At 34.6% G+C, this 19,701-nt stretch overlaps 1 protein-coding gene across 1 annotated transcript in view; it reads right to left on the bottom strand.

Moving 5' to 3' along the window:
* SEMA3C (semaphorin 3C) overlaps nt 1-19,701 on the bottom strand; it is a 202,530-nt gene that overhangs the window by 96,274 nt on the left and 86,555 nt on the right. Inside the window, exons 3-5 of the mRNA XM_024115944.3 lie at nt 9,000-9,160; nt 7,690-7,752; nt 216-335 (exon numbers count right to left, since the gene is read on the bottom strand). Coding sequence (XP_023971712.1) covers nt 216-335; nt 7,690-7,752; nt 9,000-9,160 — 344 coding nt within the window. The remainder of the gene's footprint in view (nt 1-215; nt 336-7,689; nt 7,753-8,999; nt 9,161-19,701) is intronic.

The following is a 19,701-nucleotide window of genomic DNA, read 5'->3' as shown; positions in this document are numbered from 1 at the left end:
TTCCATTCAGAAACATATATATTTAATCGAAGGCAGAAGGCTACACTTTAAGTAACCTGGCAGACAGGAATCAAATGTAATATATTTTGTGTTTGAAGGGATTGAAAGTTTTTTTATGGCCATTAATGATATTTCCAAATTTTTACTGTTAAATACAGTTGTAAGAAATCTTTGACACTAACATCAAACTAAGAATGAAAAATTGTTACACTTACCTCTGATCTCCTCCCTCTGTTCAAATAAGTACAGACTGGGCTGAAAGCACCACTCCCACAAACATACAAATGCGTGCGGTTGAAAGCCTGAATTACACGGACGAAGTTCCCGCAGCCATGCTAAAACAATAGGTAAATAAGCGGTTAGTAACCGAATGACTTTTATAGCTATTTCTAAGAATTACTGTGATACTTTGTTATACATTTTCCTTTCTGCCCTAACTTTTTAATTATTGTTAGGAGATAACAAGAGAACATGGTGTATTTTAGGAGGAAGGTAGTTTACCAGATAATGAGTAAAATGATATGTCTCTCGTATTTCAGTATTCATATACTGGGCACCTTTTTATGTTCTGAAACTTTATGAGCTTACTCTTTATCTGAGAAAGTTTAGAAATTGAAAGGTACACCAAATTGTTTTCTCAAATTTTTCTCAAAACATTACACATACACACATGCACCCTCACATATTATTTAAACATGTTTTGAATGAACTTGTGTTTATAGAAGGTCCATATTATTATTAGTTACAGTTGCAAACACTATTGGCCTTCATAACTGGTGAATAAAGCAAACCTTAAACAAAATGCCAGCATTGTTGCTTTCTATGAAAAATAATGGAATCCTGATCTCTCTGCTCTTGATACCCTAAAATACTTTCCTCTCCCCCAAAACTCCTTTCTCACCTGTTCCCAATCCAACCATTGGAAAGGCTGTCATTTATTCACTCAATGAAATGCAAAATAATTATGGTAATTATAAGTTGACTATCACTTTGCAGAAATACATAAACATGGTCAGCACCAAATGCAGATCTCTGTGACTGAATTAACCATTGCATGTTCTACACTTGCAGGGTCACTATCCTTTGCTGACTACACATTAATCAAGCCTGAGGTTGAACGTGGTTCCCTTCACAAAGTCATTGATCTAGCAAAGAACATTATTAAAAATAATGTTAGAAATTAGAGACAAAAGTTTTTATAAAGAAATATGTCAAAATCTAACAGGGGTTTTCCCATGGGTGGTCATACAGTGTATTTTTTTTTCTCTTCTAGGTACCATGTATTTTACTAAATTTTTATAATGCACATTTACTGTTTATATTATTAGAAAAGTAAAAAAAAACTTTTCTAAAATAGAAATTTAAAGTCAATATTATTTTATATTTTCTCATCATTTTCTCCTTTTATACTCATTGTTACTTGCCAGCAAATATATGTTTATTTTCATATGTAGTAACTGTATACACATGTTTCTATTATGGATTTATATTATCAAATCATCAATCACCAACTCTGCTGTTAAATAAATTTATCCTTACAGACCAGACTATATACTTTTTTTTTAAGACATTAAGGATTTTTGTTAAATATATAGTGTCACTGTATCTTGACACCTGTTTATAGAGGTACCTGGAAATTGACTACATAACTGCAGATGAAATGTGTTTCTCTGGAGAAAAAAGCATAGATGAAGTACGGTGTATATATAGTATGCCTATGTTAAGGGTATCTGTGAGCAATGACACTTGTGTTTATTGTTTTCACATGAAAGTCCAGTCACTCTGGGATTCTGTATATAACATTTTCCCATCAAACACGAATTCGATCCAATTCTATTAATAACAGGTGCTGTCTTTACATTTCAAATACAGGTTATACTTGTTTCATGTATATGTTTATATCAACATATTTGTTATATATAGCTTATTATGGCTAATATTTTTGAAAATTTATTATGTGCTAGACATTAGAATAATCATTTTATATACTTAACCCCTTTTACTTCCCAGGAAGTTTGATTTTTTACATTTATAGATCACATTTATTGAGCAAACTATATGTACTTGGGCACTTTATATTCATTCAGATTTTTTAACTCAACCCCTTTTAGAAAACAAAAGCTTAGATCTTGTTTAGTTAACTCGCCTGAGGTCATGTAGCTAGAAACAGGTAAAGCAGATTTTCAAACACAGACGTGTTTTACATTGAATCTTGTACTTTTAACCACTTTATAATTTGTCATTGGGTGAGAATTCCATAGTTGTTAGAGGGAAGTTTTTATAACAATTATTAATATTTACAGAGCTCTTAATCCTTTGATGTTAGTTGTTTTTAATCCTCACAGCAATGTTCCAATTAAAGTATTCAGTCCCATTTTAGTGATGAGGAAATTGAGTTCTCAGAAATGTTAAATGAAGTGCTCCAGGTTTAATAAATAACTCTGGGTCTTGAATCATGGCTACCCTCCACCATAAAGACTAATTCCCACACTATCTGATGATGCTTTACCATGCTCCTCCAAAGCCTCCCCAAAGAGAAAAACATGAAAGGAAAAATAAATCAATTGCTTTAATTATTGAAAATCATTTTCTAGGTCCCTTCCATTTCCATTGTGCTTAGTTTCTGTCCACATTATTTCTGTCCTAGACCACTGCAGTTGTGTCAATTCCATCCAGAAAATATTTATTTACTGAACTCATTCTGTGAAAGCACTGTATATGGTGCTAGCAATACTGAAATGAATAGATTCAATTCTTGTTTTCAGAGAAAGGAGAGTATAATACATCAGGCTGTAGTAGATGCTATAATAGGGTTATATTTTTCAAAGTGTTCTATAGAAAGAAAGAGGAAATGAGTAACACTGAAGTGGGTGTAATGGTTTGACAGTGGATGTCATTTGAGCTGGAACTTGCAGAATAAGCTAGAGATTTTGACAGGCAAAAGCATAAGAAAGGAACACTCCAACAGAAAACACAGCATGAACAGAAAAACTGGAGGCATGATAGTGCAGGATCTAGTTGGGGAATAGTGCCTAGAGAGGACAGAAGATTATTGTGTGATGAAACCAGAGAGGCAATTAGAACTGGACTATCATCATGCCCACTCTCTGGGCAGCAGAGAGTGAATTTAAGTATACAGATCTCAGAGCCACACGATCTGGGTTCAAACTCTGGCTTTATCTTTTACTAGCTGTTTGAACTTGAGATATTTACTTAGGCTCTCTGTGCTTCAATCTTTTTATCTGTAAATGGTGATGATAATATTTGTTGTAAGCAGTATACTTCTGAAGCACTTGGAACAGTGTCTGGCACATAATAAATATACCCAGTGTTAGGTATTAGATTCTTTCATATATATTTTCAGTTCCAATTGTCAGTACAAACCCTGTGTAATGGACAGGGAATTTGTCCTGCATAGAGATTAGTACAGGTCCTGACCACAGCAGACATCCATAAAAGGTTTGCGGAATAAGACATCAGTGAAATTCAGTATCATGGATGCTTTCTTTTTATTGCTTAATTCCCTTTCAAAACTATTTCAAGGTACAATGCTAAATGAAAAATCAAGCTGCTAACATTATGCAGAATGTAATACCATTTTATGTATATACATATACATGTCATATACTAAAATACTGGAAGAATATAACCCCAATTTTTAAGTTATTATGTTTGGGTAGTGTAATTTATTTTATTTACTTAACAGTGTGTGCTTACTATGTGCTATGTACTGTTCTAAGCTCTCTGCAAATAATAATTCACTAATCCTCTTAATAACCCAATAAGATAGGTTTTATGAGTAGCCCATTACACAGTTAAGAAAAATGAGGCACAGAGAGGTTAAGTCTCCAGGGTCAGAGAGCTAATAAGAGATTGTTTTCTGTTGCTCTCTGCATGCTTTTCTAGGCCTTCAAAAATTTCTGTGTTAACAGGTATTAGTTATATAATTTTAAAATAGATGTTTTAAAATAATATATCCTGGAGCTCAGATTAATAGGGCTTTAAAAATATTGACTCTTCATGGTCCATACTATGCAATGGAAAAAAAAATACCTCTTAATTTTTTTCTTCTTGGCCTATACTTCTTGGTCTGGGGAATATATCAAGGTATTTTGATAAATGTATTCCTAAAGAAAATATATTTTCAAATAGCTTAGGATCCTCTGGTCACAGAAACAGGGAAATTGATATTCTACAATTAATAAATCAAGTTTGACATTGTGTGTATGTAATGCATATAGGTCTAAATATATGTAACCATGCTTAATTTTTCAATGATCTCATACAGTATTTACTTAGCACATTCATTATGCTCTATCTCATTGGATATGTTTGACATCACGTGTTATTGTTTAAGCTCAATTTATCTAGCGTATGCATAAAATATTAATGTTCAGAAATAAATAGAGCATGTAGGAATGTGAATAAATAGGGGCAAAAAGGGAAATTGGGAGGTAAGTTATACTCTCTTAGCTGAGGCAGACAATAAGCTATATTCCCACCATGATAATTTATTTTCCTGATAAACATTAGTTTATTGTATAGTATTATGATACACATTACCTGGGATCAAATTTTAAATTATATTGAATTATTTTCTAATAATTGAGTATTATTTTTATAACTTTAATTCAAGTTTGATATAAGTAAAAAATATAAAGGAATAAGAGATGTTTGATTCTACTGGTTTTTTCAGTTGTTATAGAAATATGAAATTTGTCACTAGTTTAAGTTTTTCTTAGTAGAAGATTAATATAATATTTAAAAGTAAAAAAATTAATTTAACCAAAATATACCTTTAAAAGTTGTGCATAATGAATTTATTATAAACTTATTAATTTAAAGGTATTAATAACTCAGTATCCACTGTGTCCTACCCCCAACCTGAGAAAAGTACTTGGAATAGATTCCCATGCTTACTGCTTCCATCTCCATTTTTCCAGATCTTGTTGAAATTTCATGAAGTGCCTAGATACAGATCTGGGTACTGGATGCAATCACTAAAAATGCAGTGAAATAAGTTCTAGAGTGTTTCAGGTGCATGCACAGGGAGGGGCAGCTAGCCCAGTCCTGGGTGGCAAGAAAGGACTCTCCAGAGAGGTGACATCTGCACTGTTATTTGAAAGGATGAGTAGATGATTCCCAGGTTAAAAAGATGGGAAGGTAATTCAACAAGAAGAGAATCACATGTAGCCTGTACCAAAGGCTGAAAGAGAGAAAGCGTACAACTTATTTGAAATTCGGTATTATTGAACTAGAATAAGGGGAAAAATTAACATAATACCTAGCATAGTTGCCACCAAATCTATCAAACCTTTCCTAAATATCCCGGGTGCAATGAATTTTTTCTTTGTCTTTTGTGTGTATCCTCAGCATTTATCATATTCTCCCTGGAGAAGTGGCATGCTTTATCAACTAAGAGCAAAAAGATCTAGAGCCATATGTGCCTGAGTCGGACAGAGGCCTCCCACTTGCAGGCAGTGCAGCTTTGGGTGAGTTCCTTACTCTCTTAGTGATTCAGTTTATCTATCTTAAAAATGTGGATGACGACAGTAATGTCCATCTTGCAGCATTGTCATGAGGATTAAAACAAAACACTTAGAATAGCACCTGGCCCATTCCATTAAGTGTTGGCTAGTATTACTTGGTAATTATTGTATATATGTCTCATCATCTCCAGTATATTGTAAAGACTCTTAAAGGTAGGAACTCCACCTTATTTACCTCTGGTTCCTTCACTTCAATTAACTGATTTGTACAAATTAAAATATTCAGTTCCTGCATTTTAAGAAATGAAATATTAAGTAATTAGATGATATTTATTCCAAAAGAGCTAAGAGATTCTTAAATATTTAGTTTCATGGAGAAGTGTAATTAAAATGTTGTTCTATAGAACTTCTATTTAGCATCATTTTTCTGCCACTGTTATCCTGATTAAAGGACACTTGTTTGTAAGTACCTCACATGCCTTAAGCGAGATGAATTTGTCAACACTCTCTTCTCTTGCATAGACAGAGCATATATTTGAAAGTTAGTTTGATTATTATTTCCCAGGACCCAACAGCGTTGGCTGTACTACAACAGAGCCCACTACCAGTTACCTCTAATTGGCCGTGTGGCAGAATATAAAGATATCCATGAATGATATTACAGCATGACAAAACAATGTGAAAACATAAGCATGTATTGAAGATTTCATCTAATGACGTTTAATCATAAGAAAGCAAATAAGAGAGCATTTCTACTTTGCCAAAGGGAGAAAGAAATCAAATGACTTGGCTAAGACTCTTCAGAAAATCAACAACAATTTTTGGAAAGAGAATGTGCAAAGGTATCTAAATCCTATATATTCTGCCTGTGGCAGTTTGTATGAATGGGACACAGAAATTCTTCTGAACAAAGAACAATTAAATCCAGTAATTACAACCACAGGATATTATTGTGGCAAAAGGCGAGACATGATCGCATAAACATCAATGGGAAAAATCTCTACATTAGAGGATGAAAGAAAATAGTTTAATTCATGAAAAATTATTGAAATCATAGCTTCAGGGGACCAAAAAAAAAAGTGCCTTTTCTACAACATTATACTTCATTCTGCTATTGGTTCACTAGAAAGCAATTGTAATGTACTCTTTTGAATGTTTCTTTCACATTTTTCTGGATTTTTTTCCTTTTCGATTGTGGTCCAACAGATCCTGTGGGTAGCAAATATGCTCCTGTGAGCTCCTTTTGCCCATTTAAAATTTTCTCTTATAAGGTGAATTATGAAACTAAAACAATGAAACCCTGAGCTGAGTCACTTCTGGTGAGCACTCTTGCCAAAACACCCTCTGGTGAGACCCAGAGATCTGCACTCCAGAGTCTGCTGTGGTCCTGCCTTAAGCCAGACTTTTTCAGAACTTTGTACCTGAACTGCTAAGAATCAATAAAATATAAAAGTTTCATTTCCACACTTCTTCCTCCACAAGGAAGAAGTTTGAGACAAGAAGGTGAAATGACATCTAAGCTTCATTATAAACATTAAATGACTTGTGCACATTAAAGAGCTGTTCCATGTATTTTTTATAATATGCAAGAATAATTTAATGTGTCAGTTTCAGCAAGTCATTTGTAGAAATCAATATAGATTTATTCCTTGATTCTTTATATGGAATCTTTATATGGAATACATTTTGTAAAAGTATTGCACACTGAACATTTACTGATATTTGTATCTGCTTGATTTTTGTTTCTGTGGTTATTTTTAATTAACAAAGATAACAGCCATTACTGGTGATTTATGCTTCTGGAATGTGCTGGCTAACCACTACCCTTTTGACGAGAATCTTTCTTTGGAAAAGCCCACATGGTATCTGGGAGCTACTCCAGATACTTGAATTATCATTATTTCAGCAGCCTGCTGAGAATTCTACAGGTTGGATCCACTTTGAACAGGGGTTATTACTGAAATCCATCATGAAAAGTGTCAGGGTTCAATAATGAAAGCAAAGCAGGAAATTTTTACCCAGTCAGGAATTCCTATGTTACAGTGTTTAAGAGTTCCAATCACTTTGCATTTACATTTCTTACTATGTGTCCAGCAGAGGATTCAAAACACCAATACCCTTTGTCTCATTCTTGGATGCACTCAAAGTACATGAATTCAAAGACCAAATATTTAAGTTTTGGATTTTTTTAAGCACTCACTGTGGGATCTTTGCCAGCCATTTTGCACTCTTCAACTTTGATTGTAGATGCTGGCCAGAAAACCTGCTCAGAAAGGAAAATAAATGTTGCATAATCTCACTTGTATATATGACAGCTCAGTGCTCTTCATTTACTTTATGCTAACAGATTTCTTTAAGTTAATTCTATAGTTATATTTCAAATTTCTTCTTTCATTTTATGAACTCAAGTTAATAAAGATTTTATTACTTTATTCTAACAATTATGTTTTTGTTTCTTCCATGAATTTTTCCTTCAACAATTCTTTCTATAATATGTGCTCATTTACTAATGGTACAATTTTAAAATAAGGAAATTATTGATGTGCACAATATAATGTATATTTCCCTCCCTCTGATTTATAGTATACTTTTCACAACTGCTTATATCACAATGAATTTATGTTTATACTGCTATCTTGGGGTTTTTTTGGTAAACTACACAGCTAGGCTGGTAAATTTACTGCAAACTAGGTACTTCAACAGCTAAAATAACCTGGGTAAAGATTCTCTCTCTGACATATTGTGTTAGCATGCTAAGTCATTGCAGCCTTGGGTCAGGTCTGATGGGGATGGTTTTTTTTTTTCATTGTCAGCCTGTAGCTCATTGTTAAAATAATAAATTCAGATGTGTTCTTGCTGTAATAAATTTATAATTAATTTACTTTTATTTCTTTACTTTAATGAAGCTCAATTTATTTCCTTGCTGTGAAATAGAATGATAAATAGAGTTAACCCTTGAACAACTCAGGTTAGGGACACTGACCCTATATTCCAGTTCCACAACCAAAGATTCAACCAACCATGTATCATGTAGTACTATAGTATTTACAACCAAAAAAGAATCTGCATATAAGTGGATCCGTGCAGTTCAAATCCCTGTTGTATAGGCCACATTTTTTCAAAGAACACTGTATTTAATAATTGTGTTCTTTTCAAGGCCTTCTTGGTTTATGTACAGATGACAAGGTACGCTGTTCTTTAATCTGACCATTTTTCACACTATACTCCATGCTTCTCCTTTTCCCTTTCGATGTATGTATACACAGGAAGTATTTTCTCACTTAGCTTCAAGTTTTAGATGGCTAAAAACTATGAAACTAGACATGGAGAATTGAATTGATTATATTTTCAGTCCTTGAAATAAGCAGTAATTTCCAACTATTTATTGATATATGACCTGTATTTTCTATTGTTCTAATGAAGTACATAATTTTTTCATTGTATTTGAAACTTTTAAAGAAAAAGACACCTAGGAATTTAGCATTGCCCTCATGAAAATGATAAACTTACACTCAAAGGTTCTTGACTTATGTTGTTAATATTCAAGGAAAGAATGTGATCTTTGCTGCCCACATATATCCGGTCCTGATCTTCATCCATTAATAATATCCTGTAGTCTAAAGGGTGATGAGATAGGCTGAAGTATTCAGAGGTCTTGGTTTCTCGAAGCTCTGAAATAGTGAATAGCACAAGTGAAAACTGAGTATCTTGATTCCATTATTTTAATGAAAATTATCTTATGGAAATATTTACCAAAAAAGTCAAAATACATTTTCCTCCTATAATAAATTAATTTTAGAACAGTTATGTTAGTGGATATTTTAATTTATTGCCTCTATGCTGAATTAAAACATAAATAAATCCATAAATGCAATGTTAAAGTTTATAGTAGTACTACTTGATTACAAAATTATTCACATTTTGCTAGGACCTCAACTCAGTTGTTTATTGTTTGTCATCAACTCAAAGCTTGTTAAACTAAATCACCCAAAAAAATACAGCAAGTGATTAGATTGAACAAAAATAAAAGCAATGATGGTGTGAATGTCTTCCTAGACTCTCTTAATATTTTATTGTTGGACTCAATACGTTCATCATTTTAGGATTGTTGTTTCCTACCCTGAATATTTACCTTACTTCCTCAACGTAATTCTAACTAGTTTAATATATTTTTCTATAAATTACTTGGAAACAGACCTACTTTTTTTTCCATTACATGTCATTCAGAAGGCAATGTCATTTAAATGACAATATTCCTATGTATATATAAAAAGAAAAATATGAATTTTCAGATATTCTGAATTTTTAGATTTTTTATCATCTCAATGGGCAGTGACACATGGTCACTTAAATTCTTTTACATTATATATGTGTCTGTATAGCTGAACTCTCAAGACAATGAATGCACCAGGACAATTAAAAACAATCAATAATCATTATAGCAGATTCAATTTTCTTTCCAGTCAAAATGCTCCTTTGCACAATTTAAGACTTTTCCATTCAAGTAGTTCAGGAGCTCTTTTGTTCTTTCAATTATGATCTTAAGAGAGTGACAAACTCTACAAAAGAGTCTGCTTTCAGGGATACTCTTTCAATGATGAACTATTTCTAAATTTTTAGTCATTGAATCACAAACACATTTCTAGAAATTCTGATAGGGCTGTGGATTGATTTAAACCAAAATTTAAAAGTATAAGAGTCCTTATAGGCAGCCACAAACTATATTCTGTGAGTACCTGGGCCATATCCCATGTGTGAAGATAGAGAAGCAATGAATTTAACCTGTTCTCCTGGTACAACAGTTCAGAATATCTGTCATAATATCCTTCAAATGATTTTATATCTAGCCAATAATTTTTACAAATACTATGGGAGCAGCATAGTGATTATGAAGCCACCTGTGGCACCAAACTCTCTGTGACATTGAACAAATTATTTAACCTCTCTGTGCCTTAATTTCTTCATTTGTAAAAAGCAACAATAATGATATCTTCTACTGAGAGTCCATATGGAAATCAATAGAATACATGTAAATATTTGAAATGAGTGACAGAGGAAGTATTCAATCTATTATAATAATTATTACTGTTAGTATTATCAATTCTGAATCATTAATTATAGGAAAGCATGAAACTAGAAAAAAATAGATGCTTATTTTCCTACTTTTCTTTTCTTTTCTTTCTTTTTTAAACTTAGGGAGCTAGATTCCAAGTCTCTGACATTCTTTCCACTCAGTGACAGCAAAGTGTAAGATTTTTTATGTGGAAGAAACCATTAACAAGTTACTGATGTATTTAAGAAGAGTCTTATGAAGTAACTCACAAAAGAAGACAAGACATTGAAAGAGCATTTAAACAAGAGACTGGAAGACAGATCTTTGGAAATAAAAGATTTGAGATGCTGAGCACTGTGCAGCATGCTAATCTAGTTACTGAGCCTCACTAGATATCACAGACAGACAGGTGATGCAGTTGGCAGCCCTGGTGCGACTGGCCTAAAAACTGGAACACCTTCTTTCGCGAGGACAGCAAAAAAGAGTTGAGGGATGGGATGTTGTTCAGGAAAGAAGTTAGCCTCTGTTAGACCAGAGGTTATTGCTGAAGTAGGAAAAAAAACCCAAGAGCTCAGAACATAAGAGAGAATATAAAATGCAACAAATGTCACTCAAAGGTTGGAGAAGACACATTCTCCTTTGATTTTGCCTAAAATCCAGGGTGTTTAATAAAGCTTGCTTTTCATCCTATGGAGGAGATTCATGGTTGCATAATTTTCCTGCAAAACATCATTTGTAGGGTGCTGGTTGGGTGCAGAATAGATATTCAACCAAATACCTCATGAACAAATAACTCTCCAGTGAAATCCACAGATTAAAGAAGTAAAATATGACTGAGTTCGTGGCATCTGGGGTCCAGCCACTGGAGTCTGAATGCTGACTCTGCCATTTCATTTATATATGTACCTGGCCAGTGCCTTTATCCCTCTAGACTCCAGTGTCTTCATCTTTAAAGTCAGGATAATAATAGTCCCTACATGATAGGGGTATTGTGAGGTTTAAATTGTTAATATACATCAAGAGCTTAAAAGAGTACCTGTCTCACAGTGACATGGGTTACATGGGTTACCTATTATTATGACTTGGGACAAGACTTCAAGCTTCAGCCAGACAAGTAAGAAGAACAATTCTTTACACAGGGAGAAAATATGGAAGACTAAATTGTCTGATTTATATGTATTAATATATTTAATGTTTCTTTTTGTCACATGTAGAATCTACTCAAATTATTTGAGCAGGACAGTAAAATAATAAATCATTTTTAAGAATAACAATTTGGTGTGCAGGATAATTTGGGGGCATGTGAGACTGGAAAACTAAGAGATGCTCTTCCAGATACGATGATGATAAAGACCTGATTTGCCAGAAATAAAAAGGAAGAGAGGAGTTGATGTGAGGGTCACTTAAAGGATTTGGAATGATTTTATATGAAGTTTGTCTTTGGGTAAAAGGAAGAGGTAATTATCTTCCAAAGATGTAAACTAAGAACAGGATAAATGAACATGGCCTTTACTAATTTTGAGAGATTCAAAAGGGAAATTTCTTTGGTAAAGAGATTACTTGAGTGTTGATAGAGTAAATTCAAGTAAAAGTGGAAATGTCCCACAAGCATGTAAAATTAGATAACTAATTTGTCATTAGAAGTATCAAATCTGCAGGGAGAGATTTCCAATTCTTCTCACGGATGATATGAAGCTCAGAGAGTAGACAGCTCTGAGGAAGCTCTGAGGAAGAGTAAGTCTAAAGTGAAAAGCAAAACACAGAGATGCATTGATCATTAGATCCAAAAAGAGTATCTCTGTAATTGAAACTCAAAGTGAGTCATGATGTACAGGCAGCAGTGTGATATTGTGGAGAGAGTACAGAATTGGAGTCAGACAGTTCTGAGTTGAAATCCCAGTTTCATCACTTACTAATCTGTTACTTTAAGAAAACTACCTTACTTCTACCAGGTTTTGATTTTCTCATCTATAAATTGGTTATGTTAATACATAGCTCAAAGGATGTTCCACCAGCACACAGTAGAAGATCAGTGTGCTCCTTTTGGCAGGAGAGATTACTGACCCTCTGTCTAACAAATATATTCTTTTTCTTTCCTGTTGGCAGGGAACCATATGCCAACTATAGTGGATCCCCCAGCAAGTGAGTGACTAAAAATATGACCATGTGACTAGTTCTGGCCGATGAGATTTAGAGGGAAGCCTTCTGCAAGGTTACTAGAAGAGGTTTCTTGGGTCTTAAAAATGGCAAAAAAAAGAGGTGATTTCGTTTTCTGCCTCTGGACATTGGTAAGTGAGCATATAATACTTTCAGCAGTTGCTGCTACCAAAAAGATTGCTATCTGAGAATGGCAAGCAGAAATTTAGGAAAAATACTGAGTTTTATAAGAAATCATTCAATGTCTGCGCTAACCCTACAACTGCTCTACTACAGGATTACTTCTGTTATATATGAATTTTTTAAAAAAATCCTTGCTTATTTTTAGGCACCTTGAATTGAGGTTTTCATTTCCAATTGTTTAAATCCTTACTAACTGATAATATCTCTCCAGTGTTCACAGCCCCTAACACCTTCTCACTCTTTCTACCATGGTTTGTTTAGTCTGGCTATGTAAAAAAAAAAAAAAAATTTTTTTTTTTTTTTTTTGGCCTTCACTTCCCAATGTATATTGAAATAAAACCAAGAGTGTGAACTGAGCTGGGAAAACAGTCTCAACTAAATTTTACTTGCAAGTAACAAACAATGGCAGTTCTCTTTACCTGTTTCGTCAGAAAATAATCAATTTCTTGCATTAATTCAAATACCAGAGGGAGCAATAACTGCATTAACTTTAAACCTTTCTGGTCCAAGGATTTTATCTCTTTTTCTGGGCCATAAAGCTATCTTCAAATTTAATTACCTATAGCTCATTGATAGCTGACAGCTGTTAACCAAGGAAGATTTACTTTAGAAGTGCCTCTGTTAGAAGCCTAGAAGCTAAGGCTATTTTTTTTTAATGCTATTTAAATTGCTGGTACTTAGCCATAGTTGAACTCTGGGGCTTGGGAAAAACAAAAAATCAAAATGAACCTTTTTTTTTCTTAAAGAATAAAGAGATGAGTTCAAAGCATCCAGGATTTTTATCTATAAAGAGAATGACTGAATAATCCATCATTTTTGGTTTAATGCAGATCCAACTTAAGTCAATGAATGATTCAATAATTTGGCTACAGTTAGAGAAAATGACTGATTTAATGATTTGGCTACAGTGAGAGAAGGAACTCACAATTATTGGTCTCTCATCTAAACAAGTCACAGAATGGCCCTGTCCTACATTTCTTTACATCTTAATAATTATGTCATTCTTTTTACAGCATTGGAGGTACAGCTAGTTGAGCTGTTTCTCCGGACATGCTCAACTGACTGAGAAGGAACTTTGAGAGTATGCAGTATTAGAAAATGCAGCGGCCCCACAAAGGGCAGTGTAGGTCTCTAAATCCTTGGGAAAATCTCCTGGGAAACAGTATTAAAAAAAAAAATACTACATGCTTCTATCCCGAAATCCACATTATTGTAGCATTCTAGGGTGGAAAATTACTGTAATGCCTTCCATGGCAGTGTTCCCTGAGGGAAAATTTGTAGCATGATATGCTTACCTGAAATTCATGTATTGACAGGGGCTTATCTTTCTATGGAAACTATTGTGAGCCTTGAGAATTTAACCAGGGCTGGGAGAAAAATAAGTTCCCCCCAAATATAAACCCTTGCAATATAAGCTTCTGGGACCACTTGAATATAGTCAACACACTGCTACAGCAATTACAACATAGTTTAATATACAGAATATATTGTCTGTAATTAACACTCTATCCCTAACCATATTAAGAATTAACCTTTGTTCTCTGTTAGTGATCTTAACATTTCTGAGGTGACTAAGTCAGTAAGAACTTATTCATGTGCTTGAAAATGTGATCTTGGTGGAAGAAGGTGGAGAGTCTAGAGTTCTCTTTTATGAATAATATATATCTGGTAAACTACTGATTAGGGAACACATTCCCTCAGAATACTACATTATCTTTGGCCTTTTATAAGTTTCAAAAACAAACAAAAGATTACTTGATTGAAAATCAATCTCCAGGGGTCTCTTTATGAGAAGCATATGCAATGGTGGCTTATTAATTATATTTAAAGTTCATGATGTGCTATTAATTAATTAATTAATTAATTATTTTTTGCATTACTTCAATATTTTATTTTTAGGGACCACAGATGAGTTAAGAAGTTCTGGTAAATATTGGAGAGGCAGGATCCCTATCACAAAGGCTTTGAGTACCAACATAAGAGGCTTCTACTTTGTTCTAAGGACATTTGTGCGCATCAGGAAGCTACAAAGCAGGAAAGCAACAAGGTCATCTTCTGCCATCAGACACTATTTATTAAACAGAAAAATTATTGAAGACCAAGTGTCTACCACACCTGAAGACTGTCCCATCCCCAGGGCCCCTGCTGTGAAGGTTGTCACAGAGAGAGAAAGCATGGTTCGGAAATCAAGGGATGTTAATGTCATGGGCCCTGTCACAGAGCAGCTACTCAGAATAGATGTGTGGAAGGAGTGCAGGAATAACCAAGTGAGTGAGTGTGCCCCAGAGGGTGTGGAGAAAAGGGAACCCTTTTGCACTGTTGGTGCCAATATAAATTGATACAGCCACTATGGAGAACAGTATGGAGGTTCTTTAAAAATTAAAAATAGAACTACCATATGACCGAGGAATCCCACTACTGGGCCTATACCCTGAGAAAACCATAATTCAAAAGGACACATGTACCCCGAATATGCTATTAATTTATATATTCAATACATATTTATTAAGCCCTTATCAAGGCAAGCTAGACATCTGCTCACAAAACAGGACACTGTTATGAACATACCAGGCCCCTATGACAATTCCAAATCTTGCCTTACATTCTGTTATTTTGTTTGGCTAAGCCCACCATGACAGTTTCCTCACCATAAACCTCAGCTCTCCCTCTGGCAGAATGCACACCTACAGATTTTAAAGTAAATCCTTAGCATGTCTTTTACTTACTTCGGAGACATTGCTACTGACAGGATAATTTCCTCTCTTGAATGTCTTATCTCAGAAGAATTTTAAGTAGAGTGGGCTTAAATGACCCATCCTCTCCCTGAGGCTCACTATCTTGAAAGTGGGTTAGAAACTGAACTTCACCTATCCCTTTAGGACAAACAGTCAGTTAAAGATAAGACCAGTGAAACTTCAGCAGGCTGACACTGCAGTTCCTAATTCCTAAGGCAAAGAGACACCAGAAGGAATGTAGTAAAAGCACATTTGCTCAAAAATAATAGACCCAAATAGCTACCACTTGTGGGTTTAACAGCAGGAATAACTGTTCTAGGTGCTTAAAAAAACTGTTTAATTTGCATTTAAAACCTCTTTGTTAGGCTTTAATATCATTCCTCTTCCACATTTAAGGAAACTAAAATTCAGTTCACTTGAGCAATCTAACCAAGATCACATAGGAAAGAATAGAAGAGGCTAGAGCCAGGATTCAAAGCAAGGTGGGTTCCTTAATCTGTGAACTCTATCAGACACCCTTTTGTTTTTCAAATAAGACGGACAATTTAAACACTTATTTATTGGGTTTTTACTATGTTCTTGACCTGCCCTTGAGTCTGTGCAGTGCCAAATATAGTATAAGAAATGTCTCAGTCTCAAATATTTTCTTTGCCAATTTGAGGAGCAGGGGGTGAGGTGGGGTGGGGAGAGGAGAACATACTCCAAACAACTTGAGAATAATCAAATTCTCAGTGATGCTTTTCTCATTAAATCATCAGAGCAAGTCCAAGAAAAGCTGCATGAGAGTGAGATCAGAGAGTCAGATATAGCATCATGTAAGAGGTAAATGGTTCCACTTTTCTATGTTTTTGATGGATGGGCATGATTGGCTAAGTGGAAACAAACTGCCAAGTGGATGAAAGAAAGAAAAAGGAAAACAGTTCTATTCAGTGAGTCTGGCCAGGGAAGGACAACAGTGAATACAGAATGTATCTCCCAGGCACTGCATCAGAGGGCAAATTAACCAACATATAAGAGCTTTTAACCTGGTTTGCCACAAACAGCCCAGCTTTGGGCTGTTTTACCAGTGTAATTATCAATAGTGCCCCCTTTACACTCTCAAAAGATTCATGGTTTAAATGATTATTCTAATTTTAAGCTTTCTCTTCATGTGTTGAATGGTTTTCCATTACTTTTAGAACAAAATCCAAAATTCTTAATAGGGCCTTTGAGGCCTGCTGTAATCTGGCTCAAGATTACCTCACTAGAAAATCTCAGTCATCACTATTTGGATATTTTGTTTGTGTTCTCACCCTTCTGATCTTTTCACATGTTCAAACTTGCCTTCTTCCTTTCTGCCTTAGGGTCTTTCTACATGTTATTCCTCTCGCTGAGAGGACTTTTCCTACCTTTTTTCTGACTCCTACTCATAACTCAAGCAGTAATTTTGATGTAATTTAAATTGGACTGCTTCATAAAGGCTTTCTTGATGAGGTCTCTTGATGTCAGGTCTCAGATCTGCTGAGATTTGCTCGATTTGCCTTTGAATTTTCTCTTCTCTTAAAGGCTGCCTGAAAGATCATTTGAAATGATTTAAAATGCCATGGATTGGGGGGTGGGGGACTATACTGTATGACTTGCTAAGGCCCACACTGTCTTCTGTATAGTTTTGCATCTGAAACTGCCTCGAAATATGAGACAAAGTTCTTTGTTCATTCACACTCTATCCCTTTTTTCTGTTATATTGAGTTTTACGATCTTTTAATTTTAGTGAATTAAAAATTATGAGCATGGATCCAACAGAGGGAAGAGAGCAGAAACAAGAAGAACTACAATCCTGCAGCCTATGGAAGGAAAACCACATTCACAGAAAGATAGACAAAATGAAAAGGCAGAGGACTTTATACTAGATGAAGGAACAAGATAAAACCCCAGAAAAACAACTAAATGAAGTGGAGATAGGCAACCTTCCAGAAAAAGAAATCAGAATAATGATAGTGAAGATGATCCAGGATCTCGGAAAAAGATGGAGGCAAAGATCGAGAAGATGCAAGAAATGTTTAACAAAGACCTAGAAGAATGAAAGAACAAACACCTAGAAGAATTAAACAACAAAGAGAGATGAACAATACAATAACTGAAATGAAAAATACACTAGAAGGAATCAATAGCTGGGTAACTGAGGCAGAAGAACGGATAACTGACCAGGAAGACAGAATGGTGGAATTCACTGCCACAGGACAGAATAAAGAAAAAAGAATGAAAAGAAATGAAGACAGCCTAAAAGACCTCTGGGACAACATTAAACTCACCAACATTCACATTATAGGCAGAAGGGAAATAGCCACCCAAGTCCAGGAGGCACAGAGGGTCCCAGGCAGGATTAACCCAAAGAGAAACATGACGAGACACATAGTAATCAAATTGACAAAAATTAATGACAAAGAAAAATTATTGAATGCAGCAAGGGAAAAATGACAAATAACATACAAAGGAACTCCCATAAGGTTAACAGCTGATTTCTCAGCAGAAACTCTACAAGCCAGAAGGGAGTGGCACGATACATTTAAAGTGATGAAAGGGAAGAACCTACAACCAAGATTACTCTACCCGGCAAGGATCTCATTCAGGTTTGAGGGAGAAATCAAAAGTTTATAGACAAGCAAAAGCTAAGAGAATTCAGCACCACCAAACCAGTTCTATACCAAATGCTAAAGGAACTTCTCTAAGTGGGAAACAAAAGAGGAGAAAAACAAAACAAACCCATACCAATTAGGAGCCTATCTCCAGAAACAAGAGAAATCTCAAATAAACAATCTAACTTTACACCTAAAGGAACTAGAGAAAGGAAAATGGTAATAGGAACATACATATCGATAATTACCTTACATGTGAAGGGATTAAATGCTCCAACCAAAAGACACAGGCTCACTGAATGGATAATATTTGAAGAGATTATAGTTTAAAACTTCCCTAACATGGGAAGGGAAATAGCCACCCAAGTCCAGGAGGCACAGAGGGTCCCAGGCAGGATTAACCCAAAGAGAAACATGACGAGACACATAGTAATCAAATTGACAAAAATTAATGACAAAGAAAAATTATTGTCATATATATGCTGTCTGGAAGAGACCCACTTCAGACCCAGGGACACATATAGACTGAAAGTGAGGGGATGGAAAAAGATACTCCATGCAAATGGAAATCAAAAGAAAGCTGGAGTAGAATACTCCTATCAGATAAACTAGACTTTAAAATAAAGACTGTTATAAGCGATAAGGAAGGACACTATATAATGATCAAGGGATCACTCCAAGAAGACATAAGAATGATAAGTATTTATGCATGCAACATAGGAGCACCTCAATACGTAAGGAAAATGCCAACTGCCATAAGTGGGTAAATTGACAGTAACACAATAATAGTGGGGTCTTTAATACCGCACTTACACCAATGGACAGATCATTCAGACAGAAAATAGATAAGGAAACAAAAACTTTAAATGACACAATGGACCAAAAAACTTAATTGATATATATAGGACATTCCATCCAAAAGCAGGAGAATACACTTTCTTCTCAAGTGCACATGAAACATTCTCCAGGATAGATTATATGTTTGGTCACAAATCAAGCCTTGGTAAAGTTAAGAAAATTGAAATCATATCAAGCATCTTTTCTAACCCAAATATTATAAGATTAGAAATCAATTACAGGAAATAAAACTGTAAAAAACACAAACACATGGAGGCTAAACAATATGCTACTAAATCACCAAGAGATCACTGAAAAAATCAAAGAGGAAATTAAAAAATACATAGAAAAAATTGATAACGAAAACATGACAACCCAAAACCTATGGGATGCAGCAGAAGCAGTCATAAGAGGGATTTTTACAGCAATTCCATCCCTCAGGAAACAAGAAGTCTCAAATCAACAAACTAACCATACACCTAAAGGAACTAGACAAGAACAAACACAACCCAAAGTTAGTAGAAGGAAAGAAATCATAAAAAACAAACCAGAAATAAATGAAGGAAACAATAGCAAAGATCAATAAAACTAAAAGCTGGTTCTTTGAGAAGATAAACAAAATTGATAAACCA

The sequence above is a fragment of the Physeter macrocephalus genome, chromosome 5 (assembly GCF_002837175.3).
Source record: "Physeter macrocephalus isolate SW-GA chromosome 5, ASM283717v5, whole genome shotgun sequence".
In the NCBI taxonomy this organism is placed as follows: Eukaryota; Metazoa; Chordata; class Mammalia; order Artiodactyla; family Physeteridae; genus Physeter; species Physeter macrocephalus.
Note: the sequence above shows the minus strand (reverse complement) of the source record. Positions and strands in the feature narration are given on the sequence as shown.